We start from the raw sequence: 25,130 nt of genomic DNA on the forward strand, positions 1-25,130 counted from the left end.
TGGTTTAAAAGGCAGATGTCTTCCAAGGAAAGATGACCCCTCCCTCCAAATCATTATAACTTCGAAATTATGTGGCTTCCAGGCAAAAATATGGGAAAAGGAATAACAGTTCTTTATTAGAAAATATATATAGCAAGACAGAATAAGCAATGAAAAGAAACAGTAACAGAAATTCCTCACCCTTTAAGCCATTTCCCCTTTGGTGTAGTTATGACTACAGCCATCAGAGGGCGCTGGTGGCTCAGGCAAGGCTGAGAGGCTGCAGTAACTCTCCTGCGGCTTCAGGGGGCGCTCCAATGCTAGCCCGGAACCTCTCCAGGTGGTCAATGGCGACTCGGAGAGAATGGGGGGAAAGGACGACTCCCTCAAGGTCTCACTCAAATGGCGATCGGTCTTTGGCACCACCTACGGCAGCCGGCACACAGTAGGGACGTGGGCAGGGCTTGGTTGTGATGTTGCTACTGTGCAGAAAGTGAACTGGCAGGAGTGGCCCTGGCCTCAGATGACAACCCACACATTGGCTCTGGACTCATCGCAAATGGCAAGAAAGCAGGAAAAAGCAGGGAGGCTTGCTGTGCCGAGACCACAGTGCAACAAAAATCCCAGAGCAAAGCACACAGAGGCTGCTGTGGCCACCACGCCACTGACTGCTTGCTGCAGCACCATACCTCCGACTTCTTCCTCCTGCGCTCAGCAAGAGAACCACACCTCCTTCTGGTGCCAGCTCTCGCTGCTGCTTCCCTTCATGCAATATCTTTGATCCTACACCATAAAGGCAAGAAAGACTGCCTGGGCAGCACCGCCCCCCCACCTCGTGGCCAGGAAATCTTAAAAATACAATGACAATTTTTGAGCACAAATGATCATGAGATACCTTATCGTTATGAACCATCCCCAAGACAATGGCACTAGCAGAATAGGCAGCTGCAATGACTTAGACTATGAAAGACTTCCAAAATATCCCATGACTTGCAGTATTACATCATTCCATTGTGAAACTCCCCACCCTGGGGGAGGTACTGAGCATTCCCCACCTGCACCTGGGCATATATAATCTTTAGGCTTGGGGACTTCTGGTACCACTCAATGAATCCAGAGCAGGACCAGAACTTCAATAGGACTGTGACCATTACTTCAACAAGACTGCAACCATCACTGACCAACAGGGTGCCAGGTTCTACTCTGCCTTTGTGGGTTGAAACCAGTTTTCTCTGTATCATTGTATTCATTGTAATCTCTTTAGGAGATTGTAACTCTGCCTTGTAATCTCTCTCAAGGTAGTTGAGTGGGGTTCATTTCTCCTGCCAGTTTACTTTTAAACTAGCACAGGGGGCTATGAGCAGGGCTGATGGAACAGACCAATTGTGTTTTAGACCACAGCTGTCCATGTGTCTTGTGTTATTTTCTTCAGCCTTGTGCCTTCCAGCCCCTTTCCTTGGAAAGAAATCATGTTGTAAAAAACTTGCAGGAATCCTGTTTTTCTGAGCATGTAGACTGGTAATCACTAAGACAGCTAAAGCCTTAGATTTGTTTCCATAAGCTCCTCTGACAGAGTAGACATTTGTCAGATATAAATTCTGTTGAAAGGTATCTCATTTAGTTAATTAAATTTAAAAATTGGTGGAGAAATGATAGCAGAAATGTCGCAGTCTTCCTCGCTACGACCCCTGATCTGGCTTGGCCGGGGGGAACCTGGTGAAATAAAGGAATGTGTGTGATGGTCTTGCCCGAAAAATAAAGACTTTAACAACAAAATAACAAATGTGGAAACTGCACAGTTTGGGGGCAAGATCCAAAGACAGGGGGATGTGGTAAATGCCACAAGGTATAGGAGTCTTCTGAGGGCAAGGGTCCAATCATGAATGTGAACTCGGAACAAGACCTCATTTGTAACAGGTTCCGAACCAACTGAGGACAAGAACCAGAAACTCGACCAAATATAGGATAGTTCTATTAACATACTACTAATTCCCATGACCACACTCTTCTTGCCATGACCTGAAAAGGTGTCCCCCGTTCAGTATCCTGTTTCCCATGCTCTCAGGTTGATGCATCCTGTATATGACACTGAGGCCAAACCAGTATTTATCCCAGCTGGACGCGTTTCCTCACAGAAACAATACCATCCTATTTCCAGCTTGGTAATCATGACTATCTCCCCTTGGTTTTTAATACTTCTGTAGTTTTTTTTATGACTGAATGTCTGTTTAGTTTCCACATTGACCAATGGCCGAATCCCTGGTCCTGCTGAAGTCAGGGGGAGTTTTGAGCTGAATTGGAATTTGGCCTTTGAAGTGAAAATAATTAATGTTGAATGTAGTCAAGATGTTAGAGACTATTGTGCTATCTACATATTTTTTCTTCTAGCTGAAGTAGAGTTCCCCACAAGGCACTGTGTCCTTACACCAAAGGATGAGCAGAGAGGGACAGAAGAAAGATTTCCCAGTAACTGCAGCATTTTTAATGGGGTGAATTCTTGCTTTTCTTGGAGATGTTGCTGTGTGATTCAAGCTTCAGTTGTTCTTCCCTTCAGCATCACAACCTAAAAGCCTGGGTTGGAAAGTGCATCTGGGTTCCTACATTGTTTGGTTTCCTAAGCTTGGCATGTCACCCCAAGCTGCCATCTGTGCTCCTACATTCCTGCCCTTGAACAAGCATGAGGTTGTTACCATCAACTCAACCCACAGTGGGTGCATGTTGTGGGGTGCCCTGGTCCCCAACTGTCACAGGACGAGTGGGAGCTTCAGAAAGGCCCTGCATTGGCCTCAAATTTTGGCAACAGTTTGAATTTAAGGAATCACTCGGGCCCCCAAGTTCTAGTAATGGCAGATCAGGTCTATTTATATAAATTAATTATTTATTAAACAGACAAAAGATAACAGACGAAAGATCTTAATTAGAGTTACCACAGTATAAAACTAAAAAGAACTACTAGTAGATTACAGCGTAACATAAAACAGTGCACGATATCAAGGTACCTGTATTAAAGCTAGCAAAAGAAATAGTATTGATTAGGAGTTAAATGTAACTTACCACAGAAATTATGATAATGTACAGAGATACCTTTGCTCTTATAGTCATAAAGTGAGGCATCTCTTAGAAATCGAGCTTATCTTTCCAGATATCACTTCAACAGTAAGATGTTTATTGGCAGTTGGGAGATGCCAGACCAGTGTTAACTCCATGGTGCCAAAATAACTCACTATAAGACATCTTGTCCTGTTTGAGTTATCTGATCAGTTAACAAACAATAGATAAACTCTTGGGGGGGGCAAGATGCCCTGGTACACCAACTTGCCCCTTCCTGGGGCTCTCTATGTCCCCAGGACCTTGGTTAAACCTAAGAGCAAGGATAGGTCATCCCAACCTCCCAGGCTTTGCAATGCTGTGCATTGAAAAAAGTTTCAAGATCTGGTATAGTAAAAGCAGGGCGACCCCTACGATGGGGGAGATGATGAGGAGGACTCTATCTTATTAGAAGGCTAATTAATTATTATACTATATTATTCTATACTATATTACACTACATCTAAACTGAATCTGCACAAGCACCCAACTCAACTCAACTGCCCAGAATCTTGTGACTGTCTGCTGACTGACAGTCTGCACACGTACTTGGCCCTGATAGGCCAAGGAAACAAAACACTATTACTTTGGGTAAACAATCTTTATATTGCATTCTACTTTGGCACAACACAGGAACAGCAAATGAGATAAGAATTGTTTTGATCATTCTTTTCTCTGCTTCTCTCACTGCTGCTCTCAGGTTCAGAGAATGTGAATCTCACAATCTGGGTCCCGTTCTTCCTGCTTTGGCTCTTCTTCTCTGCAGATCCTGTTTCTTCTTGGCTTTTCTTCTTTGCTGGAGTGTTGGGAAGATAAAAGCACGCGAGTCTTTGCTTGAATGCTGGATAATTGTCTAGACCTCTGCCTGCTGCCAAGTCACAGACATTGATCCTTGTTTACCATTCTCCTTCCTTTGCCTTTTCTTTCTTGCAATCTTTATTCCTTAACTTTTTTAACTCTGTGGTTTTCCATCCTATTGTCAGTGACTGCAGAGGTTCAGTCTGTTTGCTCTGCCCCTTGCCATGGGGATATCACCTTTTAGCTGTCCCACACAGGGATGGAGCTGCCTGTCTTCTCCCCATCTAGTACAAAAGCCTCAAATAGAACAATCTTGCATATTCCACATTGACTTAACTAGGGCTTTTTTTAATCTTAAACATTTTTTTCTTTCACAGCCATTAAACAGAAACAGTTTTGATTCTAATATCATTATGTCTTTAGGAAAAAACTTTCCCCACATGCATTTCTTGCAGAAATTCACAGCAGTTTGGTTTCCAGCTCATTTGCAGGCATTTTCCCTTACCTCTGCTGAAATTAAAGCTGTGTCTGTGTGCAACTTTTATAATTTCTGTGCAATATTTTCCATTTAAATAAAGTAACAGTCTGTCTGTTTTATAACCCAAGGCTGGAAGTGTACCCAAACAGTTAGATGTTTGAGAGAAGAGCAAAGCCACAGAAAGCACAACTTGCATGCTTAAGCATGCGAGGGCTTAGTACTAGATAAGGGTTTTAATTAACTTGTATTTTGACATTCCCCTTTTAATAAGAGCTGGTTTTTACAAAATGGTTTATGTGATTGCGTTACTGAGAGGAAACAAAGAAATGCCAGGAAAACTTGATGTGGAGAATCTGTACTCATAAACTGCTTGTAAGCTTCAGCTAACAGGAAAACTTCTCCCCCACTTTTTTTTTTCTTTTTTATTCCCTGCCATTCAACTTGAAAAAAACAAAAACAAAACCAAAAAACCAAACCCAAAACAACCCAAACAAAAACCCTACACTGAATATCTCAGTAAACTGGTTCTGGTGGTTTGAGACTAAAGACAAATTCCTGCCACTGCCACTAAGCCTCTTCCTCCCATGTTTGCCAATCATGAACCCTCACACTTTATGGTTAAGAGCCAGTTGGCCTCAAATATAGGTTTTAACTCCTGGGGATGCCAAGGAATACAGATTCCATGGGCAGATGGCTTTGGCAGGCAACGTTAACAACTGTTTAGCTGTTGACCATGAAATGTATTTGTGAATGGCCAATTCCTTCTTCTGACTGAGCATTAAAGCATCTCACATGCTCTCAGAGTCAAGACTGAGCATTAAAGAGGCATTGGAAAGGCAGGGACGTGCTGCCTTGCTTAGAGCTAACCCTGCACTGTCCTGGGTGAAAGCACTCCATGTCAAGACAATTTCCTCCTTAGTTGCATCCTTGATGATGGCATTCTGTCTCTGCCTTCTCTGCTCGGGACAATCAAGCTGCAGCCTATGTGGAAATATGAAATGTCTGAGGCTGTCAAAGTGTTTTTTTCCTTTCAACTGTTTTTTGGGGGGGAGTTATCATCTCAGCTACCAGTTCTAGCCAGCAGATGGGCTTGTTTGCCCCTTCTGAGCCACTGTAGTCTCTCGAGACAACCATTTGTGGACAGTTCCTCCTCTTTGTGGCTGTTGAATTTCCATGTTACCTGTTTGGAGCTGTATGCATTTAGCCTGCTATCTGGAGGCAATGGTTCTAGCACCCCATGCTGCCAGAGCCAAGCATGATACTCAGCTTCTTCATCCATGCATGTGTCTTGTCCTGGTGTAGCAATGATGAAGGACATGCATAAAGAAAGGTGTATTGGGTTTACATGGCCAAGCTTTGGTAGCGTGGGAGGGAGGAGGGGGGTGCACTACAAGGATGGCTTCTGTGAGAAGCTGCTGGAAGCTTCGTCCATGTCAGCCAGAGCCAATCCCTGGTATCTCCAAAGACGTATGTGCCACTGGTCAAGACTGGGCCAATTAGAAATGGTGGCAACACCTCTGTGATAGCATATTTAAGAAGAAGATGAAGAAGAAGAAGGAAAAAAAGTTATGGCACAGTTGTAATTGTGACCAGAGAGGAACAGAGTAAGAACATGTGAAAGGACCAACTCTGCAGACACCAAGGTTAGGGGAGAAGGACGGGGAGGAGGTGCTCAAGGCACCAGAGCTGAGATTGCTCTGCAGCCCATGGTGAAGACCATGGTGAAGCAGCTGTCCCCCTGCAGCCCACGGAGATCCATGGGGATGCAGAAATCCACCCGCAGCCTGTGGAGGACACCCATACTAGAGCAGGTGGATGTCTGAGAGGAGGCTGTGACCCCTGGGGAGAGAGGACCCCATGCTGAAGCAGCCTATCCTTGAAGAACTGCACCCTGTGGAAGTGACCCACAGTGCAGCAGTTTGTAAAAAAACTGTTGCCCATGGGATGGACTCACATTGGAGAAGTTAATGGAGAACTATCTCCAGTGGGAGAGATCCCATGTTGGAGCAGGAGGACTCCTTTCTCTGAGCAGCAGGAGAAACAACACCTGATAAACTGACCGTAACCCCCATTCCCTGTCTCCCTGCACTGCTGAGAGTGGAGGTAGAGCTGGGAAGGGCAGGGGGGAAAGGTGTTTTTTTAAGGTCTTATTTTACTTCTCATTATCCTGCTCTGATTTTGTTAGTAATAAATTCAATTAATATCTTTAATTTGAGCTTTTTTTTGCCAGTGACAGTTTTTGCTGAGTGATCTCTCCTGGTCTCATGAACCCTTTGTTATATTTTTTCTCCTCTGTCCAGTTGTGGAAGGGAGTGATAGGGAGGCTTTGGTGGGTGGCTGGCATCCAGCTGGGGTCAACTCACTACAAAAGGCCAAACAAAACCATTTAGTGTGGGCATCTGGTTTATTTGGCAATTTACTTTTTAGCTTATTTTTTTCCACTTAGAAATTCCTTATACGCTGTAAACGGTTCATTGCAAATCCATGCAGCAGTATGCTATGTTAGTACAGCAGAGAGGGCAGGCAAGAGGAGCAAATGATGCTGTAGGCCAGGTGTATCAGGAGGTCCTTAAGTTTTCTGAAAAAAAAAATCTCCTGATATTTCTTGCTTGCCTGACTTCCCCTTGCTCAGCTGGGACTAACCAGATATTCCCCAGTTCAGTATAGAAGCAACACAGAAAACACAGAAGCCTGGGAGAGATTTTCCTGGTAACCAAAGCAATGTTATCTAACTGTTCATGAAAACTTTCAGCTGAAATATCTCTGTTGCTGAAAGATTGAGGTGTGAGATTGTGTTAGATGTCAAGAAATTGGCTCTCCTCCTGTAGTAGGGACACCCACAGAGCCTACCCACCAAGGACCAGTCTGGTGAGACAGATGTGTTGACCAAAAAGGGCCATGCAGAAAAGAGTGAACTAATGACCTTCTTTGACTTTCTAGGCGACAGCAGAAACTTCCTGGTGGGAACAAGTCTCAGCAGCATGCAGATCATCAGCAAGGTGGCACCAAACACAACAGGGACCACCAGAAGCTCTACCAAGGAGGCCAGGCCCTTCACTCCTCAGGTAGGACAGGCCACCATAGCTGCAGTCAGAACCGGAGATGGCATCACAACCAGAAGCACTTGCCCAATGACAAAGAAACACACAGAAATGCCAAAGAGACAGAGAACTTGAAAATCAAGGACACCGCCATCTGTGCAGTTCACATTCCCTTGGAGATGCACCGAGGCCTGGAGGATATGGAGAAGCAGTCTCAGCAGTACATCCAAGAGTCAGAGACCAAGCAGAAAGACAGTATTCGTGAACGCATTAGGGAAAGACCCAAGATCAATTTGCTTCAGTCTTCCAAAGACAGGCTGCGAAGGAGACTAAAAGAAAAGGTATTATTTCTTAGGGAAACATTGAGTTTCCCGTTTTCCAAGTCTGGCTGTTGGCTATTTTCCATACAAAGGGCGGGCTGGGCTCAAGAAAACTTTCCATCAATGCATCTTAATCTCCTAGTGTCAACACTTCTCTCAAAGTGTTTTCATGCTTCTTCAGAAGTCCTTTTATTCACTCAATTAAGTCTCTTAGCTTGACTTCTTGGTTGAGGTTGCTACCAGCTTGAGTTCTTCAAAGACTGGGAACTCTTTTCCTGCACACCCTTGGGGAAAGCTGGTTCACACGTGAGCTACAATGTGGGTACACCTCCCAACTGATTCCCTTCCAGTCTGCAGAGCTCATCAACTTTGCAAAGAGGTCTAAAAAAAGGCAATTTGTCTCTCTACAATTACAGAGCTAAATCCCAAGCTTTGACTTTTGAGTGCTGAATAGCTGTAGTCAGCTACTTCAGTATTGATATTCATTTATCTCAGCAATGAATTGAAATGACCCTATCTTTCCCACTTCCTTCCAATAACCTAACAACAACAAAACTATTGTATGCAAGTGACAGAGGAGAAATACTTTTTTGAAACAACGTTCAGCATCAGATTTCTGAAGAATTTGTAGATCTCTTTATTTGCCCCCTGTAAAACTCAGATTCTTTCTCTAGAGATTTTTTTTGTCAGACTAGAAAATTAATCTGTAAGGGTATCTCCAATGACATTTCCAAAATAAGTAGCAAAAATAACCTGAACATATACAACTCCATGGGAGTGCATGTTGGAAATGTATACCTTTGAATGCATGAGCATTTACTATTTATGTATGTGGCATGAGGGGGAGGAAGAGATTTTGTTAGTTATTTTCATGTTCTTTAAAGCAGTATGAATATAGAAGAGACTTTCAGATGATTCATTTTAATGCTCTTCCTGTGAATTTACAGTCTTATAAGAAACACATCACATAAGCACCCAATATTGGGTGGTGAGTGGGTATTGTCAACACAACTGGCCTCCTGATGGGAGTTTTGGACAACTCCAACTGCTGTTTGACATTGGGGTTGTCCAAAAAATTGTTGCAGTTTTGTATTATATAGCATGTTTTAAGAGTTTTTCAAATGCTGGGATCATGTGACATCTTTAATCTCAATTTAAATCATTAAATGTATCACAGAATCACAGAATATGCTGACTTGGAAGGTCCCACAAGGATTGAGTCGAACTCCTGTCCCTGCACAGGACACCCCAAGAGTCACACCATGTGCCTGAGAGTATTGTCCAAATGCTTCTTGAACTCTGTCAGGCTCAGTTCTGTGATCACTTCCCTGGGGAGCTTGTTCCAGTGCCCAACCACCCTCTGGGTGAAGAACCTTTTTCTAATATCCAGCCTAAACCTCCCCTGACACAACTTCAGGCCATTCCCTTGGGTCCTGTCACTGCTCACCACACAGAAGAGGTCAGTGTCTGCCCCTCCTTTTCCCCTCATGAGTATATTAAAAAGTAGACATTTTTGTAGAATTGCTATCTGAGCATTTTGCAAACATTGGTGCACTTTCAAAATAGAGACAAAAAAAAATCAATTATCACCATGTCGCAGACACACAGAGAAATCAGTCCAAGATGTCAAAGGCAGTCAGGGGTAGTCAGACTTTGACATCCTGGATCAGGACCCTTGAGGAAATCTTCTCCCTGAGCTGAGGGGGAAGACTTTGGGATTGAGTGCTGTGGGAAATGGACAAAGAGCATTTCTGGGACAGGATTCATTTACTTGTGGTTTTTAATGCTGAGATTATACCATTGTGTTGCTAAAAGATGCTTTGTTTTTTCTATGTCTGTTTAAATGTTTCTCCAATCCCCTTCCCCCTTTTCTGTTTGTGGAAAGACAAAGGCTGATATGTCTGTTTTTTCCTTGTGTAACAGACGCCTTGTCTTTCCCTTTTCATGGACCAGGACGAAGTCACAGTGGAAATCACCAATCCTGAAAAGAATAAAATGGACAAATTAATTGAAATTCTCAATAGCATGAGGAACAACAGCAGTGACGTTGACTCCAAGCTCACCACATTCATGGACGAGGCCCAGAACTCTACCAGCTCTGAGGAAATGCTGGGGGAGATAGTCAAGACCATCTACCAGAAAGCAGTGATGGACCGCAGCTTTGCTTCCACTGCAGCTAAGCTCTGTGACAAAATGGCCCTCTTCATGGTGGAAGGAACCAAATTCCGGAGTCTGCTTCTCAACATGTTGCAGGTAATGAGATAAAATTTGTTGGTTAGATACCTGCAGCATCACCCTGCCTGGTCCTAGCATGCATTAGGACAGGAGCTGAGCTGCTATCAAATTCCTTTTGAACTCAGTTGATGAGAGGAGAACAGAAGTGTACCTGCAATTTTGTCTGTGCACATCTTTAATGGTTGCCATAGATAACATGGCACTGAGGGCATTGTCAAGTTGCTCTTCATTCCCATTTCATGAGCTGTAAGTGTAATTACAGTGTCTCACTCCAGGGCCTATTGAAGCGATATGTGGAATAAATAGACTCCACAACCTGATGTAGTTATGAAGTGGGTATGTATGTTAGCACCCAGCACAAACGAGATAGCTCTCATGAAAGCTTGTGCCCCCCACATCTTTATTCACAAAGATGTTCCATATGCATTACATTACACAATCTCTTCATGCATATTCAACCCCTGGCCTTGCCTGTCCTCTCCTCACATGGTAATTAGATCCACGCCCTTCTGAGCATGCGTTGTTTGCTGTGGTGGTCGCACAGGGGTATTTGGTGGTCTCTGAGGCCGAAGATTGTGGTCTTCATCATGATTGAACTTTTGAACTTTTCTCCTTTGCACGTGTGCTGTGGTCCCTTGGTGCTTATCTGAGTACGTCTGTCGGTTTTGATCAGCTTGGAGACAGAGGAGCTCCTTTATCTGGGTTTCTGCATTCCCTGGTCTTCTCTTGGTATTGTCCCTTATCGCAAGAAGCTTCAGAAATTTGCATTTTCCTATGCTCTTTGTACCATGGCAGAGGTTTCTTAAGTAAAAGGTAAAAATTCAACACAGAATTCTACAAGATAAAATTTAAATGCTTAATTCATATCGCTAACTTAAGCAAACCCCCCAAAACCTCCATTTCACTATCTGTGAAAGGAGTGTGGGTTGCTTGTGGCAGCATCCCCATGTCATGAAGAGAATTCAGAGGGTCTTACAGTGGAGTGTCTATTTCAGCACTAGAGATACCAAGTTAAGTCATGTTCCCTGAGTAGGTTATTTCTGGCTGAGGGATTCAGTCCTGGTTTCTGATTGCAACATAGACTGAAATAATTTGTGTATTTACTAATTATCCTGGGTAACTTTTTGTTTTGGTTTAGGGCAAATTTGGGAGAAAACCTCTAAAGGGGTTCCTCTAGAAAACAGATTTAAGCGGCCCCTCCCCCAACTGGTTTGGGAAAAGATTTCCTTGGAGAAAAGTGGAAAAAAACCTGTTTATTTCACAGGCAAAGCATTCACCAGCACAAAAAATGAACAATATTAGACAATAAAACCTCTTGCCATTCCAAAAGAGATGACAAACTCAGAAAGTCCCCTCCGTGGGCTCACTCAGTCTGTTATCGGTCCCTCCAGTGCTGGAAATGCCGTGGCCCAGGCCTGGCCTGGTGGGCCACAGGTGCAAGCTGCTGGTGCTCTTCTGGGTGTTCAGTCCAGAGCCGGTTTAAACACTTCCAAGAAAAAGAAAAACCACAGTCCAGGGAACATCTCTGCCTTAGCTAGTTAAAAACTAACTAAAAGCAAAGGAGAGTTCTGTCCTGCTGTCTGTCCGTGCTGCAGACAGCACAATCCAGGAGCAGGAATGTGGACAAGTGAGTGCAGTTTCTGAAAACAAACTGTGCTCTTCTTCTTTCCCCCTCTTTGCTCTCAGAACTAGTCTTAAAGGTGCAAAACTTATTTCTGGGCTAAACAGATGAATGGGGATACAAGCATCATAAAATCAGCCCAGGACATTTGTTTATTGGCGTATGCAGCATTGGTTGACTGCTTACTCCAAAACCATCACTGACAATAAAACTGGAGGGGGATGTCGCTGTCGAGGCGGTCACGACATAAAGCAGAGACTACAAGCAGTCTCAGTTGGCAACACTTTATTATTGAACATGGCTGACTTTTATACACTTTCTAATTGTTTATGCTTCTTCTATCTTTACTATTAGCCACAATAAATCAACATAATACTATTGGTGAGAAGTTATAGTGACTTAACTAACTTTCTAAAAATGCTTCGTCCAGCTGCAAAGTTCTTTTATCTTTCTTCTCTCAGTCTCCTTAGTTACAGCCTTAGAGAGAGCTCCTTATCAGTTTCTTCTTACTTCTCAGCTTCTTCTCGCTCCTTTAGCTAACAGGCCTGCTGTTAGCCTCTTCCACAGGGGGAGAAAAAATAGTGCCTCTGATAACTGGTCCATGAGTTTAGCAGTTGAACTTGATTATCTTGGAGGTCTTTTCCAGGCTAGGTGATTCTATGACAATGGTGGGTGATGGGGAAACAGGGCTGTCCTCAGCTGCCCACAATCTGCTGGGGGAAGCATGCTTTACTATAGTCCCATAGTTTGCTTTCTGGAGCGGGTGTTACATGGGCCTCCATCTTTCTGCCTCGGAAGACAGGACATATAGAGTTGAAACCATGAATTTCTGTCCTTAACTTAATATGTGTTTCCATTTGACTATTGCCTCACACACCCATGCCATCTGTGGGGCATATTGAGCTCTTGTTTCATGTCTGTGATATCCCTTGGATTCTGTGCCTTGCTGCCTGTACCTTAAGTTGGCTTTTGGGCAACAAAGCAGGAAATAAGCAAAATAAAGTAATGAAAATTAATATTTATCATAACCAAAGATAATTCTAGAATGTCACTGGTTGGTTTTGCTTCTCTTGCTGCTCTGGGTGCATATCAAACTCAGCATCTCTCCCTGTGCTTGCTCCTTTTCCTCTATCCCCTGCAAAGCCTTTGGGCAGCACACATATCTGCCCATTGCCTGTACCCAGCCTGGATTTTTTTCCCCAATTGATTTATTTCCAAAGCAATTATACAGCAGGAGGAGAAAAATTGTGGTCTGCATTAGTCTCAGATTTAACAGCAAGGGGCTGGAGGGAGCTCTAAACGCTCCATGCATCTCTTTCTTCCTATGCCAAGTAACTCTTGTGTCTTCTCCCATTTGTCCAAGTGATTATAAGAAATCCAAAATAAAGTCCAGGAGCAATGGTGAAGGAGCAGCAGGGTGTTATCCAAAAATTGAGGACAGTGGGTTATGAAGGACTCTTCAAACTTACTTTCTTCTCTTGACCCAGCATTTCCACCCCTACCACCAGACCCAATAGACTGACTTATACTGAAGCATCATGTACAATAATTAATGGCTTCATATTCAGCTATTCATAGCATGAATGTAGGATAAATAATGGGCCTCATATCTACAGATGTTGGCGATTGAAGAGATGGGGACTCCATGGCTTGCATGCATGAAGCCGATTTATTGATTCCACAAGCTCAGTATATATACCTTTTCAGCTATAGCTGAAAATAGCAGTAATTACAACATTTACATTTCTTAGTAACATTGCTTAATCATAGCTTTGTACAGACTCGCATAGGCATGTGCGGTCTTGCATGGTTTGTTATAAAGCATACTAAGCACACCCAAGCACGCCAATATCTTCTTCAGGGTTCTGCTTGCCAAGGCTTGCGGCCTAACAGAGTTAGCACATCTGTGTTGGTAAGCTGAGCAGTACTCCCCGTCCTGCTTTCTAGCTGTATTCCCATATACAGAGAGTCTCAAAGTGCTTATCAGGAACATGTAGCGGGTCACGATATTATGACAGCATGATGTCCTGTCCTGGTTCCAGCCAGGACAGGGTTAATTTTTGCAGTAGCCAGGAGGAGCATGGCCAGGGCCCTGAGGTTATTCTATACCACCTCATGCCATACACAGGGAGTGGAGGGAGATGGGTCCCTTCCAGTTGGGCTGGTGTCAGAGTGAATGGTCAGGGTAGCGCTGGGTTCAACATGGTGAGCACTTGCGTGTGAAACATTCGCCTATCTTATGCACTCTGTTATTAATATTGTTGTTGTTATAGTTCATTTCTTACTTCATTGCTGTTTGTAATATATTGTTCTTAACTCATGGTCTTTACCTTTTGTGCCTCCAATTCTTCTCTCCAGCTTGCCACATGGAGAGAGAGAGGAGGGAGGGAGTGAGTGGCACTGGTTTGGAGTGTTTCAGTGGGAACACTAAATTGGGGAATATCATTCCTAAACCATGACAGCCTTATTTGGTGCCCAATATGGGGCTTGAAGGGTTGAGGTGACAACAGATTTGCCCAGAGTGGTTTGGAACCAAATTTGATCTAAGCATTTGTTGTATTAGGTACAGAGCCAATGGTCACAAGGTTGCTCGGTCTGTTCACATGGTTGTGGTACCTAACACTGTATATACTCCTGTATATGCAACATTTGGCTCCTCATGATGATCTTTTTCAGAGCAGGGAGAGGGATTGGGATTGCTTTGTTGCTGTACTGTGTGATATCAGCTTATGACATAACATCAAGGGCTGTCGCAGACAACTTTTATAAAAAATCCTTTCCTTGGGATTTTTCCCTCCTGAGAAGCTGAGAGATCTCAGAAACAAAATGTAAACAATGATTGTCTCCTGCTGTGGAATGCGACCAGGTGGATCTGTGATTGGTCTCATGTAGATGTTTGGAATTAATGACCAATCACAGTCAGCTGGCTTGGACTCTCTGTCCGAAACACAAACCTTTGTTATTCATTCCTTTCTATTCTTAGCTTAGCTAGCCTTCTGAGATGAAACTTTTTCTTCCATTCTTTTAGTATAGTTTTAATGTAATATATATCATAAAATAATAAATCAAGCCTTCTGAAACATAGAGTCAACATTCTCATCTCTTCCCTCATCTAAGAACACCTGTGAACACCGTCACAAAGGGCAATGAGTGTTATTTGGGATGTGTATTCATTGTTGCTCTTCTGCCCTCTCCCACACTACCTCTGGGAAATTCATTAATAATTGTACCCAGTCTGCAGGGAGAACAAGGCAGGGTGCTTTTCCCCAGCTTTTCACCCTTTTTTCCTCCTTCAGGCCTGTTACAACAGCTTTTGAGAATTTTGAATTCCCTTTGGATGTTAAGGAAAGCATGTACTTGTTGCTAAGTCTATCAGGTCTCCTTAGTATAGTCAACACCATGTTTAAAGTTATAAAAAAGATTTTTAGGACGGTCATTCAGAGATCTGCAGCAAGGGTGAACAGTTATGACTGGCATGGAATATGGGAGAAAATTGACCAGTTTTTGGAGAAATTCTCTGCTCCAATGGTTTGGAAGTTCACCCTTGAACAACTACATGACTGATAAAATGACAGAATATTTGCAAAGAAAATGCTGTGGCAGGTCCAGAGAGGTGCAAAGTTCTTGCAATGTGTTTAACCCAGGCTACTATTTACTGGACAAGGTTTGACATTAAACTGCACCCTCAGGGGGAGGAGGAGGAGGAAAGCAGACCAACTGGCACAGTGGCCACTCAAACTGCAGCTGAACCAGAGGAACAACTTGTGTCAGTAGCAGTTGCCTCCATACAGAAGAAGAAATCCAAGACCAAATCCATTTTCTTAGTGAGAGGTGAAGAGGAAGTAGACCCACAATTGGAAATTAGAGGGGAGTGAAGCCAAGCAGCTGGATCCCTGTCCTGATATGTGAGCATTGGGAAGAGGACAGAAGCTCTCAGCCTCTGAAGGTGATTCCTGTCAAGCATGAGGGAAAGGTATCCTTTCAAGGATGAGCTACCAGTGTATCCAGGCAAGTGGAACACCATGCAGAAAGGTATCCAGCACCCGAGAGAATTAGCTGTGCTGGAGGTACTCTATGAAGATTCAAATCATGAGCAGTCCTCTTGTTGCCAGAATGATTTTTGCTTTTTTATATTCTCTATATTCTTTACACATATATTCTAGCTCTATTGTTGTATAGTTATATAGTTCCTAGCTAGCCCCAGTACTTTTCCCTATCTTGATAGGCAGAAACACAAAACACATTCCAGACTCCAAGTGGAGGGCCCAAGGCCCCAATCCTACCTTGGTTCTTCCTGGAACCAAGTTTAAACCCAGCTCTTCAAGACACATTTTCATAAACAAAGTTTAGTTTCTGTCTGAGGGGGGAGGATTTAAAAAGGGGTTGAACCAGGAGGAATTACCTCACCACTTATAAAACTGTATTCACCCTGTGCAGGGATAGGCATTTAGGCATTTTCCATATCTGCCCCTTGGAGGCCTCCAATAAAGACCAGCCTTTATATTACCTCCTATGCTGGTTCTTGGCTTCTTTTCTGTCTCTGTCAAGGCTGGGATTGAAGCACTCGAGACAGTATATCATGTTCAGACTCAAATGTTTATTATTTCTTATCTATATTACAGTCTTACAAGTCGTGAGTTCTACAGCATTCTACTAACAAGCTACAAAATGGCTAACTATCTTTCTCTACAAGGTCTTTTAAAGCTAAACTATCCAATTAAGAAATGACACCTATGTTATTTCCCTTTTAACCCAATAACTGATCCCTCGTGTCCCACAATGAGGATTTTTCTGTCCAATTACAAAACACCACCCAAACCCATGAAGAAGAAGGTGAAGAAGAAGGACCAGCCACCACCCTAAAACCTCCATCTGCCCCATATATATTGCTATATTCTAAAACCTTAAACTCTATGTTTTTCACCCTGTGATATTACACACTCCTATTCAAACTACACACCCACAACCCCAGTGCTATCAATCAATTTTGGAAGCCTCCCCATGGCCTCAGGTCAAATGTAGTATTGTCTTGTGGGTCTGTGCCTTTCAGCAAAGAAAGTTTAAAATTCTCAGCATCCAGGGTTCCAACACTCCTATACTAATATTATCTCGAAAGTGTGTTGTTTCATTTCTAGGTTCTTTGAGGCATCACTCTATAGATCCAGATGAAGTCCGGTGCACGCAATCCATGTGGAGGAAGCTTGCATGGAGCATTCCATTGCCATATGCCAATTCATTGGCATTGATGTCTATGAAAAAAGGAGAACGGCGCTTCAGGTGACTACCCAACTCCAGCTATAGGAAGGGCATCCTACCAACTAGCATCTTGGCTGTGGAAAGACTGTCCAAGGACCACCAGCAATTTAAAGAGGACCTCAAGCAATTTAAATAGCAAATGCCCCATGCCCTGCCACTACGCACCAAGAAACAAGTGCCTCCCTGCTCAAGGGAGAGAGTTCACACCATGAGGTACCCTGCAGTTTTACCTACATGATGATGGAGAAGATATGAAATGGGATGGAAAACTCATATTTGCCCTAGCAGAACAGAGATGTGATTGAAAGGGAAAACAACCTCTCAAGGATAAATGTTGCTCCAGTTTCCTTTGGGCAAGTCCTCAGACAGAAGGGCTGATGTTACTTCTGATCCTCTTGAAGGGACCTCCAGTTCATATTTTAAAAAAGTGAGCAATGAGTACTATGACCAGAACTAGTGGGACCCTGCCTCTGGACAGGTGGAGGAAAGGGACAATCGGATCTATTGGACTGTGTGGATCTGATGGCCTGGCACATCAGACCCACAAGAGTATAAGGCCTCAATTGACACCAGCACACAATGTACCCTGATGCCATCAAGATATGTAGGGGCAGAATCTCGCTCTATTTCTGGGATGACAGAGGGATCCCAACAACTGACTGTACTGGAAGCTGAAGAGAGCCTGACTGGGAATGAGTTGTAAAAATACCCCATTGTGACTTGCCCAGAGGCCCTGTTCTTCCTTGGCATAGATCGCCTCAGGAGAGGATATTTCAAGGACCCCAAAGGGCATCGTTGGGCTTTTGGGACAGCTGCTGTGGAGACAAAGGAAATTAGACAGCTTTTTTTTGGAGACCTTTCCTGATCCCTCAGAGGACCCTTCTGCTGTGGGACTGCTGAGTCTCGAAGAACAACAGGTACTGATTACTACCACAACAGTGCACCATCAGCAATACCCCACTAATCAGGACTCCATGATGTCCATCTGTCTTGGTTTGAAAGACAGGTGTCTGCCAAGGGAGGCAGGAACCTCCCCTGAAATGGAGAATATGACCCCCTTCCCTCCAAATTATTATAACTTTGAAATTAAGGGGCTTTCAGGCAAAGATATGGGAAAAGGAATAACAATTTTTTACTAGTATGTATATGGATAACAAGACAAACAAACAACAACAATGGCAGCAACAACAAACAAAACCAGAAACCCAGTTGCAGCCTTCTCTCGGCTGCAGGCACTTTCCCCTTTCATTTAGTTATGGTCACAGCTGGCAGGTGGCTCTTGGCTGGGCAGGGCAGGTGCGATGATTCTCCTGTAGCTGCAGGGGGAGCTGTGGCACAAGTTCGGCCATCTCTCTCACATGGTAATGGCAGACGCAGCTGGTGGAAAGGATGGAAAAGAGGCTTACTTTACAAACCCCCAGGGACAGACGATCCCAGTGCCACTCCGAATAGCAAAAGGAGCTGTAGTAGGAACCTCAGAAGGAGCAAGCTGGAACTGTAGGAACGAGCAAAATCACAGAGTGGTAGACAAGATTTATCAGAAACTGCATCTGTAGCTGGAACCGCAGGACATCCCGGTAGGCAGCGGGTGTGGGGCTACAGTGTAGCAAAAACCTTGAGCAGTGGCAAAGAAATGGCGGGGGCCGGGCAGTGGCAGCCTGGCTCCCGAACACAGCTGGGAGAGGCTCCCTTGGAGGGAAAAAGGGCTCAGGGTCCCAGGGTTTCCACTGATGCACTCAAGCAGATGGTGAAAGTCCTTTTTTTAGTGAGGTAGGGTGTTAATAAGATTCCAGTACAACGGCCGCTCCCACAAGCAGTGCTTCACTCACAGTAGAAGAAAGCAGCAGAAGACAAAACCCAGCAGTGGTGGCAAAATCTCCCCACAACGATGGCAGCCTGTTTCCCCTCTGAATGCCGAGAGAGAAAGCGAGCTAGGAGCTGCGCCCAGCCCCCTTTTCCCCAGCCCAAATCTCGAGGTATCTTTGCCCCTCCTAGAGAAATCCTCCAGCTAAGAGAGTAGCCAGCTGCACCCTTTCCCTGAGCTGTGGCAACTTCTTTTGTCTCTGTTAAGTACCCGGTCATTATTGTCTCTTAGCAACATATGGGAGAAAATTCCCTGAGAGAAAGAAACAAAAGGAAAAATCTTAAACCCTGTTATAGGTAGATAATAAGATGATTAGCAATTAAGGGATGAATATTGTGTGAATATTAAGAAAAGCTTTAGTTATGTATAGCTATGTTATTGTAGTTTAGATGTCCTCTGTTCGCCCCATAATTCCTTTTCCCCCTCTCTCTGTATTGTTGCCATCAGACAGTCTGGGTTGTCTAGGACTGATAGAAAGAATGCGTGCAAAATGTACCCCTTCCATGGGGCAGTTGGGAATGGAAAAGCTTGTTGCTAGGGGGGTGCGGCATGGCAAAACCTGATCTCCAATCAAGTTACAAGAAAGAAGTTTCCACCAATAAAAGGCAAAGAAGAGCTGACTGACAGACTTTGGGAGGGGCCAGGGTTAGCTGATGCAACCCCCCCCCCCCCCCCCCCCCCCCCCCGGGGTATAAAAGACTGAGCATCCATCTTGAAGATGAACTGGCCATGTGGTAGCTATGAGGGCAGTTCCCAGCACTGCAAATTTTTCCTTATGTAGTCCTTTTGTTGTATTTTGTTAAGGTTTAATAAACCTTTTTAAATTTTCAAAGTGAGCAGTTGTCTCTCACAACCCCAACACTATCCATTTAAATGATCTGTGAACTGGAGAGCCAGAGAGTGGTCAGCAAGACTCCCTCACCCTTTCATAGTCCTATATGGCCTGTGCATAAGTCCAGTGGAGTGTGGAGACTGACAGTGGACTATTGTGGCCTGAACAGTCAGGCCACCACTGAATGCTGCTGTGCCAGACATGCTGGAACTCAAGAATGAACTGGAGTCCAAGGCAGCAAAGAGGTGCCACCATTTACATTGCTAATGCATTTTTCTCCATTCCTGTAGCAGCAGAGTGCAGGCCACAGTTTGCTTTCACCTGGAGGGGCATCCAGTACACATGGAATCACCTGCCCCTGTGATTTGCCATGAACTGATGCAGACTGCACTGGAAAAGGGTGAAGCTCCAGAACACTTGCAATACATTGATGACATCATCATATGGGGCAGCACAGCAGAGGAAGTTTTGGAGAAAGCAGAGAAGATAATCCCGATCCTCCTAAAGGCCGGTTTTGCCATAAAGCAAAGTAAGGTCAAGGGACTTGCCCTGGAAATTTGGTTTTTAGGAGTAATATGGCAAGATGGATGGCATCAGATTCCAATGGATATGTTCAACAAAATAGCAGTTATGTCACCACCAACCAGCAAGAAGGAAACACAGGGGTTCCTAGGCGCTAGGAGTTTTGGGAGAATGTATGTTCCAGATTACACCCAGATTGTAAGGCCTCTATCATGTGCCCCAGAAGAAGAATGATTTCGAGTGGGGTCCTGAACAACAACAAGCTTTTGAACAATATTAAAAGAAGATTGTTCATGCAGTAGCCCTGGGGCCAGTCACGACAGGACAAGATGTGAAAAATGTGCTCTACATAGCAGCCAGGGATAATGGTCCTTCCCGGAGTCTCTGGCAAAACGTACTCAGGGAGACTCAAGGATGACCCCTGGGGTTCTGGAGTCAGGGATACAAAGGATCTGAGGCCTGGTACACCCTATATTGGTTTGGCATGGCCTGGTTTTTGGTAGCAGGGAGGCTACAAGAAACTGCTGGAAGCTTCCCACCATGTCCAGCAATGCCAGTCCTTGATAGCTCAGAAGATGGACATGCTGCTGGCCAAAACTGGGCTGTCGTGAACGGCAGAAGAAATGCTTCACACAATATGCGTGAATTGCAAATCTCGAAGTTTATTGAAACCCCACACATATTTATATTGGTGTTAATGAAGCTTATACATATTGCAAAAGCTGAGCTCATTATTGGTTAAAGCACACTTAGATCAACCACACCTACTTCTATCTTCTAACAATTATTTTGCTTCTATGTTTGCATTCTTCTAACTTTTCTACCTAAGATAACTACATTTTCTGGCAAGCGATTTTCTCCCCCGTCTTCCTGTTTCAGAGAAGGTCACTGTGACCTTTGTCAGTGATTAGACACTGGTTGCTCAGTTCCCAGCTTGTTTCCCCTATCCTTATCCATCGGTATCACATCGAAATGTCCTTTCTCAGCTAACCAATTATCCAAAAAGCTCTCTACATCTCCCCTGTTTTTCTGTTGAACAAGCATGGTTTGATTAAATGCGGTAGTTATCATCTTTCACACCATATTCTGTAAGCATATACAAAAACAAGGCAAAATTAATACTAACAGCAAAGCTACAATAGCTACTACAATGCTAATCTTAACAATAGAACGTAACCACGATCTTAAGTTTAAAGATTTGAGCCATCCATCAATACCAAGGCCTGATTCCACCTGTAAGTTCCCAGTTAACCTCCGTAACTCAGAGAGCTGTGAGTGTACAGATTGTGCATGATCAGAGAGATTCATGCAACACATGCCCTCAAATTCATCACAACCATGGCCTTGTGCGAGTAAGAGAAAATCAATTGCAGCTCTATTTTGAAGCGTCGCATGGCGAATAGAATCTACATCAAGCAAAAGACTGGAAATTGCTAAAAAAGTTGCATTTGTTTGTTTAGCAAGCCAACACCCTAACTTATTTAAAATAGCATGAGCACCTGCTGCTGATACCCTTGGAGTTAAGAAAGATGCTGCAACTATGGCCGCTGGGGACCAAAACTTTACATCGTCCCGGCAGTCAGCTGCAAATGCATGAGCCATTCGTTTGCCTCTACGATGGCGGTGGCTCATGTTTAGTATCATGGACATGTTGGGTGTAAGTAGAGACAGCCGTCCAAGTGTACATGATCCCCCGTGCAGCATTGATGGGATACCGGCCCAAGCACGGTCTCCACATATTAGGACATATCCTGCTGGCAACTGAATAGGGTCATTTGATGAGACTGACACTCTCTTCGTTGTATAATTGCACCAGGCCGATGCATTCCGGTAGACAGCCATGCTAGAAGTTACAACATTAGAGTGGTTCTTGACTGACAGCAGGCTTCTATGGTTAAAATGAATGCATGCATCTGCCATCACTGACCTTAACAACTCTAACTCTTGGGGTTCCTGTGGTGCTAGAGGAAAGCGGGAAATCCATTGATCCCAATTGTCCACACTCATCCTAGCATTGCTGACCTTACAAGTTGGCACATGTAAAGGGCACGGCCAGGGATCTGCTGGTAATCCAACCAAACAAGTTGTGAAAGGATTGCCAGGAGAGGACAGTGACAGGCAAATAGTCTCTTGTTTGGTTAAGTTTGCCAGGGTGACCCATATGTTAGTTTTGGGCTGAGGTGGGGCCCATGCCTGATGGTCTACACTGTCCCCAAAAGAAGCAAAAATTAATAAAGCAACAACATAAAGTTTCCATCCCACCTTGATTTTCTCAGGCACCCTTTTGGGCCACTCGGCCATCATGCCTGTCACAAACTCTTAAGAACGTCTCTTTCTCCTTAGCTTCAGCCCCTTTAAGTTTTTCAGACAATCCTCCCACACTTGGTTGGGATCCTGACCCACCAAAATAGGACCTATCACGTTCGCCTGTGCCAGAGGAATATTTCTACCACACAAGTGGAAAAAATATACTGTAGCCAAAATACCACTTTTGAAATGAACAAATAGTTTAGATGCCTGATCTGTGTGAAGCCTTTGTTTCAGTGAAGCCTGATGTATCAACAAAGTCCTTCAGCATCTTGGTTAGACACAGGAAACAGAAAAAAATGACTCAGAACTAACTCACCTATAAAATATTAAGAAATACAAATCAGATGACGTGTTTTAGATCAGATGTTTGAGACAAATAAGCAGTGTAGAACAACTCATGTGCTTGTGAATCCCCTTATGCAAAGCCAGTGAAGAACTTAACACATGAGAGACAAGCTACAGCTCACACTGGTTATTTTCAGAGGGAAAAAAATATAAGACGTGATGGAGAAGTTACAAGTTGAGTCAGGTGCTTAGAGTATTGCGGGTTTGCTTTAAATTGAACAGGTACAAGAAATATGTTTCTAAGTGCAAAGGGACATTAATGCTGTGGTATGATTTTTAAACCCATATTCTCTTTCAGATTAAAATGTAAATTAAATGAGAGAATATTTTAAATGACATATTGTGTTCTCACTTGGACAAAGAAAAGGGATAACAACTAAGTACAAAATACTCTTTGGTCGATGTTACAGGAAAAGCTAAGCAACAGTTTTCTTGTAAACTGAAATCATTATTCAAACAATAGAATGAATGTTTTCTAGGCCTCAAACATCAGTGTTTATGTTTTATGTTTTAAAAGCCAATTGATGCTTGAACAGTAGGGATGAATATATTCTTTTTGGTAATTGTTTATCAGAATTGTCCACAATAATAATAATAATAATAATAATAATAATAATAATAATAATAATAATAATAATAATAATAATAATATGGTTGGAAGTCTATTATATATTTTAGTATCTGTTTTGAGTGGGAGTTTTGTTGTTTTTGTTGTTTGGAGGGAGTTTTTTTTTTGTTTTTTTTTCTTGTGCAAACTAACATTCAGGTTAAATCATAATTCTAAATGTTACATGACATCCAGTCCAGTTTTCTAAACATATAAATATGTACAATGAGTAACAGTTGTTTGGATTTTCTTCCTGCATCTGTGTAAGCAGTTATAGCATCCGATAAGGGCTTTAGTGATCTTTTTGGGCATTGAATCCAACCCCACTGTCCTATCACGACCTTTTTTGAGCAAATCAGCTAAAATTTCAATTTTCTGAAAAAGGGTTTTATGTTGTTGAAGTGGAGGAGATATCCATTCCAAGGCCCATGTCTCCCCCGTTTTTCTGTTATGCTGAGTAAGTGCACCCAGTAAAAATTTTGGCCTACACCAAACTGTCAGCTATATAGGAAGATCAAGATCACGTCTCCGAACACTGCCTTGTGTAACACAGTCCAATATCTGCTGCAGTGTCTCAGGGATGAAGAGCAATAGTAAAGAAGTAGTCCTTCAGATCAATAATCAAAAGTGGCCAGTCCCTTGGCAACATAGCCAGGTTAGGTAAAACAAATAATCCCATCATTGTAGCTGAGGAACGTCCTAAAAGCAAAGCTCCCATAGGTAATCCATCAATAATGAGCGGTCCTTTTACCCCAGTTGGAACCTTTTCCGGGTGAATAGACAGCAGGGTTACTGGCCGCTGCTGCTTGTGTCCGGGCGCGGCGGCTGGTGGCCAGGAAGCAGAACCGCGCCGGGCAGCCGCGGGGCGGGCGAACTCACCGGAGCCCGCTTCCCCACGGGGGGTGGGAGGCCCGTCCTGCCGCCCCCCCCCTCGGCTCGGGGGTCGGGGCGGCTGCGGAGCGGAGCGGGACGGGAGGCGGCCGCGCTGCAGCTGTTAAGTCGCCCAGGGCCGGGGCCGGCACGAGCCTCTCCGGCGGGGCGGCTGCGGACCCGGAGCGGGGGGAGGCGGAGGCGGTGTAGGGCTTAACACCGGGACAGGCGGCGCGGACGGCACTGCTGGAGTACGCGCGGGGGGGGGGCTGCTGCTCGAAGCAGGAGCTGACAGCTGCAGGGAGCTGCTGTCTGGAGCGGGAACTCGTGTCGGCAGGGAGCCGCCGCTTAACGTAGATGCCGGTGCCGGCAGGGGACCGCCGTATGGGGCAGGAACCGCAGTCGGCGAGGGGGTGCCACTTAGAACAGGCGCTGATGTCGGCGGGGCCGTGTTGCTTAGAGCAGGCGCCGATGGGGGTGGGGAACTGCCGTTCAGAGCAGGAGCTAGTGTCGGCGGGGACCCAAACCAGTCTCTGTAACTCCTGTTTCTTTCACGGGCTACGCTAGTCTGCTGGGCAGCTCTTTCCTTTGCCTGGTATTTCAAGAATTCAGCATGCACGACTCGCCATAAATTTCCCAACTTTCTCGTGGCTTTATCAGCATCTATGACCGCCTGCCACAACTAATCCCCAAATATACGGCAGTCTGATAACCTATGCACTGTGCAAGGAGTCCGAAAAAGTCTTTGAGCATACGCATGAGCTAACAACCCATGAAGCTCTTTCTGCAAAAACCTGTAACCTTATGCTTATATAATAAGCTAGGAAATAAATTATATGCTGCTTGCCTGTCTTTATCCGTGTTGAACGATAATAGCGCGCTTCTTGCAGCCCTTTTCCAGCTTCGGCAGCACGTGTCAGCCGGGCTCTGCTATCAGGTCACCCGGAGCCGGCACCGTCCCTTTT

General features: G+C 44.3%; 1 protein-coding gene across 2 annotated transcripts in view; it reads left to right on the top strand.

Annotated features, from left to right (window-relative positions):
- The window catches only part of LOC136568524 (CBP80/20-dependent translation initiation factor-like), a 442,202-nt gene that overhangs the window by 320,886 nt on the left and 96,186 nt on the right, over positions 1-25,130 (top strand). Inside the window, exons 8-9 of one of the 2 annotated variants that reach the window (XM_066568532.1) lie at positions 7,283-7,724; positions 9,627-9,956. In XM_066568532.1, coding sequence (XP_066424629.1) covers positions 7,283-7,724; positions 9,627-9,956 — 772 coding nt within the window. The remainder of the gene's footprint in view (positions 1-7,282; positions 7,725-9,626; positions 9,957-25,130) is intronic. The other variant, XM_066568533.1, reaches the window with a different exon arrangement.

Source organism: Molothrus aeneus, chromosome W, assembly GCF_037042795.1.
Source record: "Molothrus aeneus isolate 106 chromosome W, BPBGC_Maene_1.0, whole genome shotgun sequence".
Lineage (NCBI taxonomy): Eukaryota > Metazoa > Chordata > Aves > Passeriformes > Icteridae > Molothrus > Molothrus aeneus.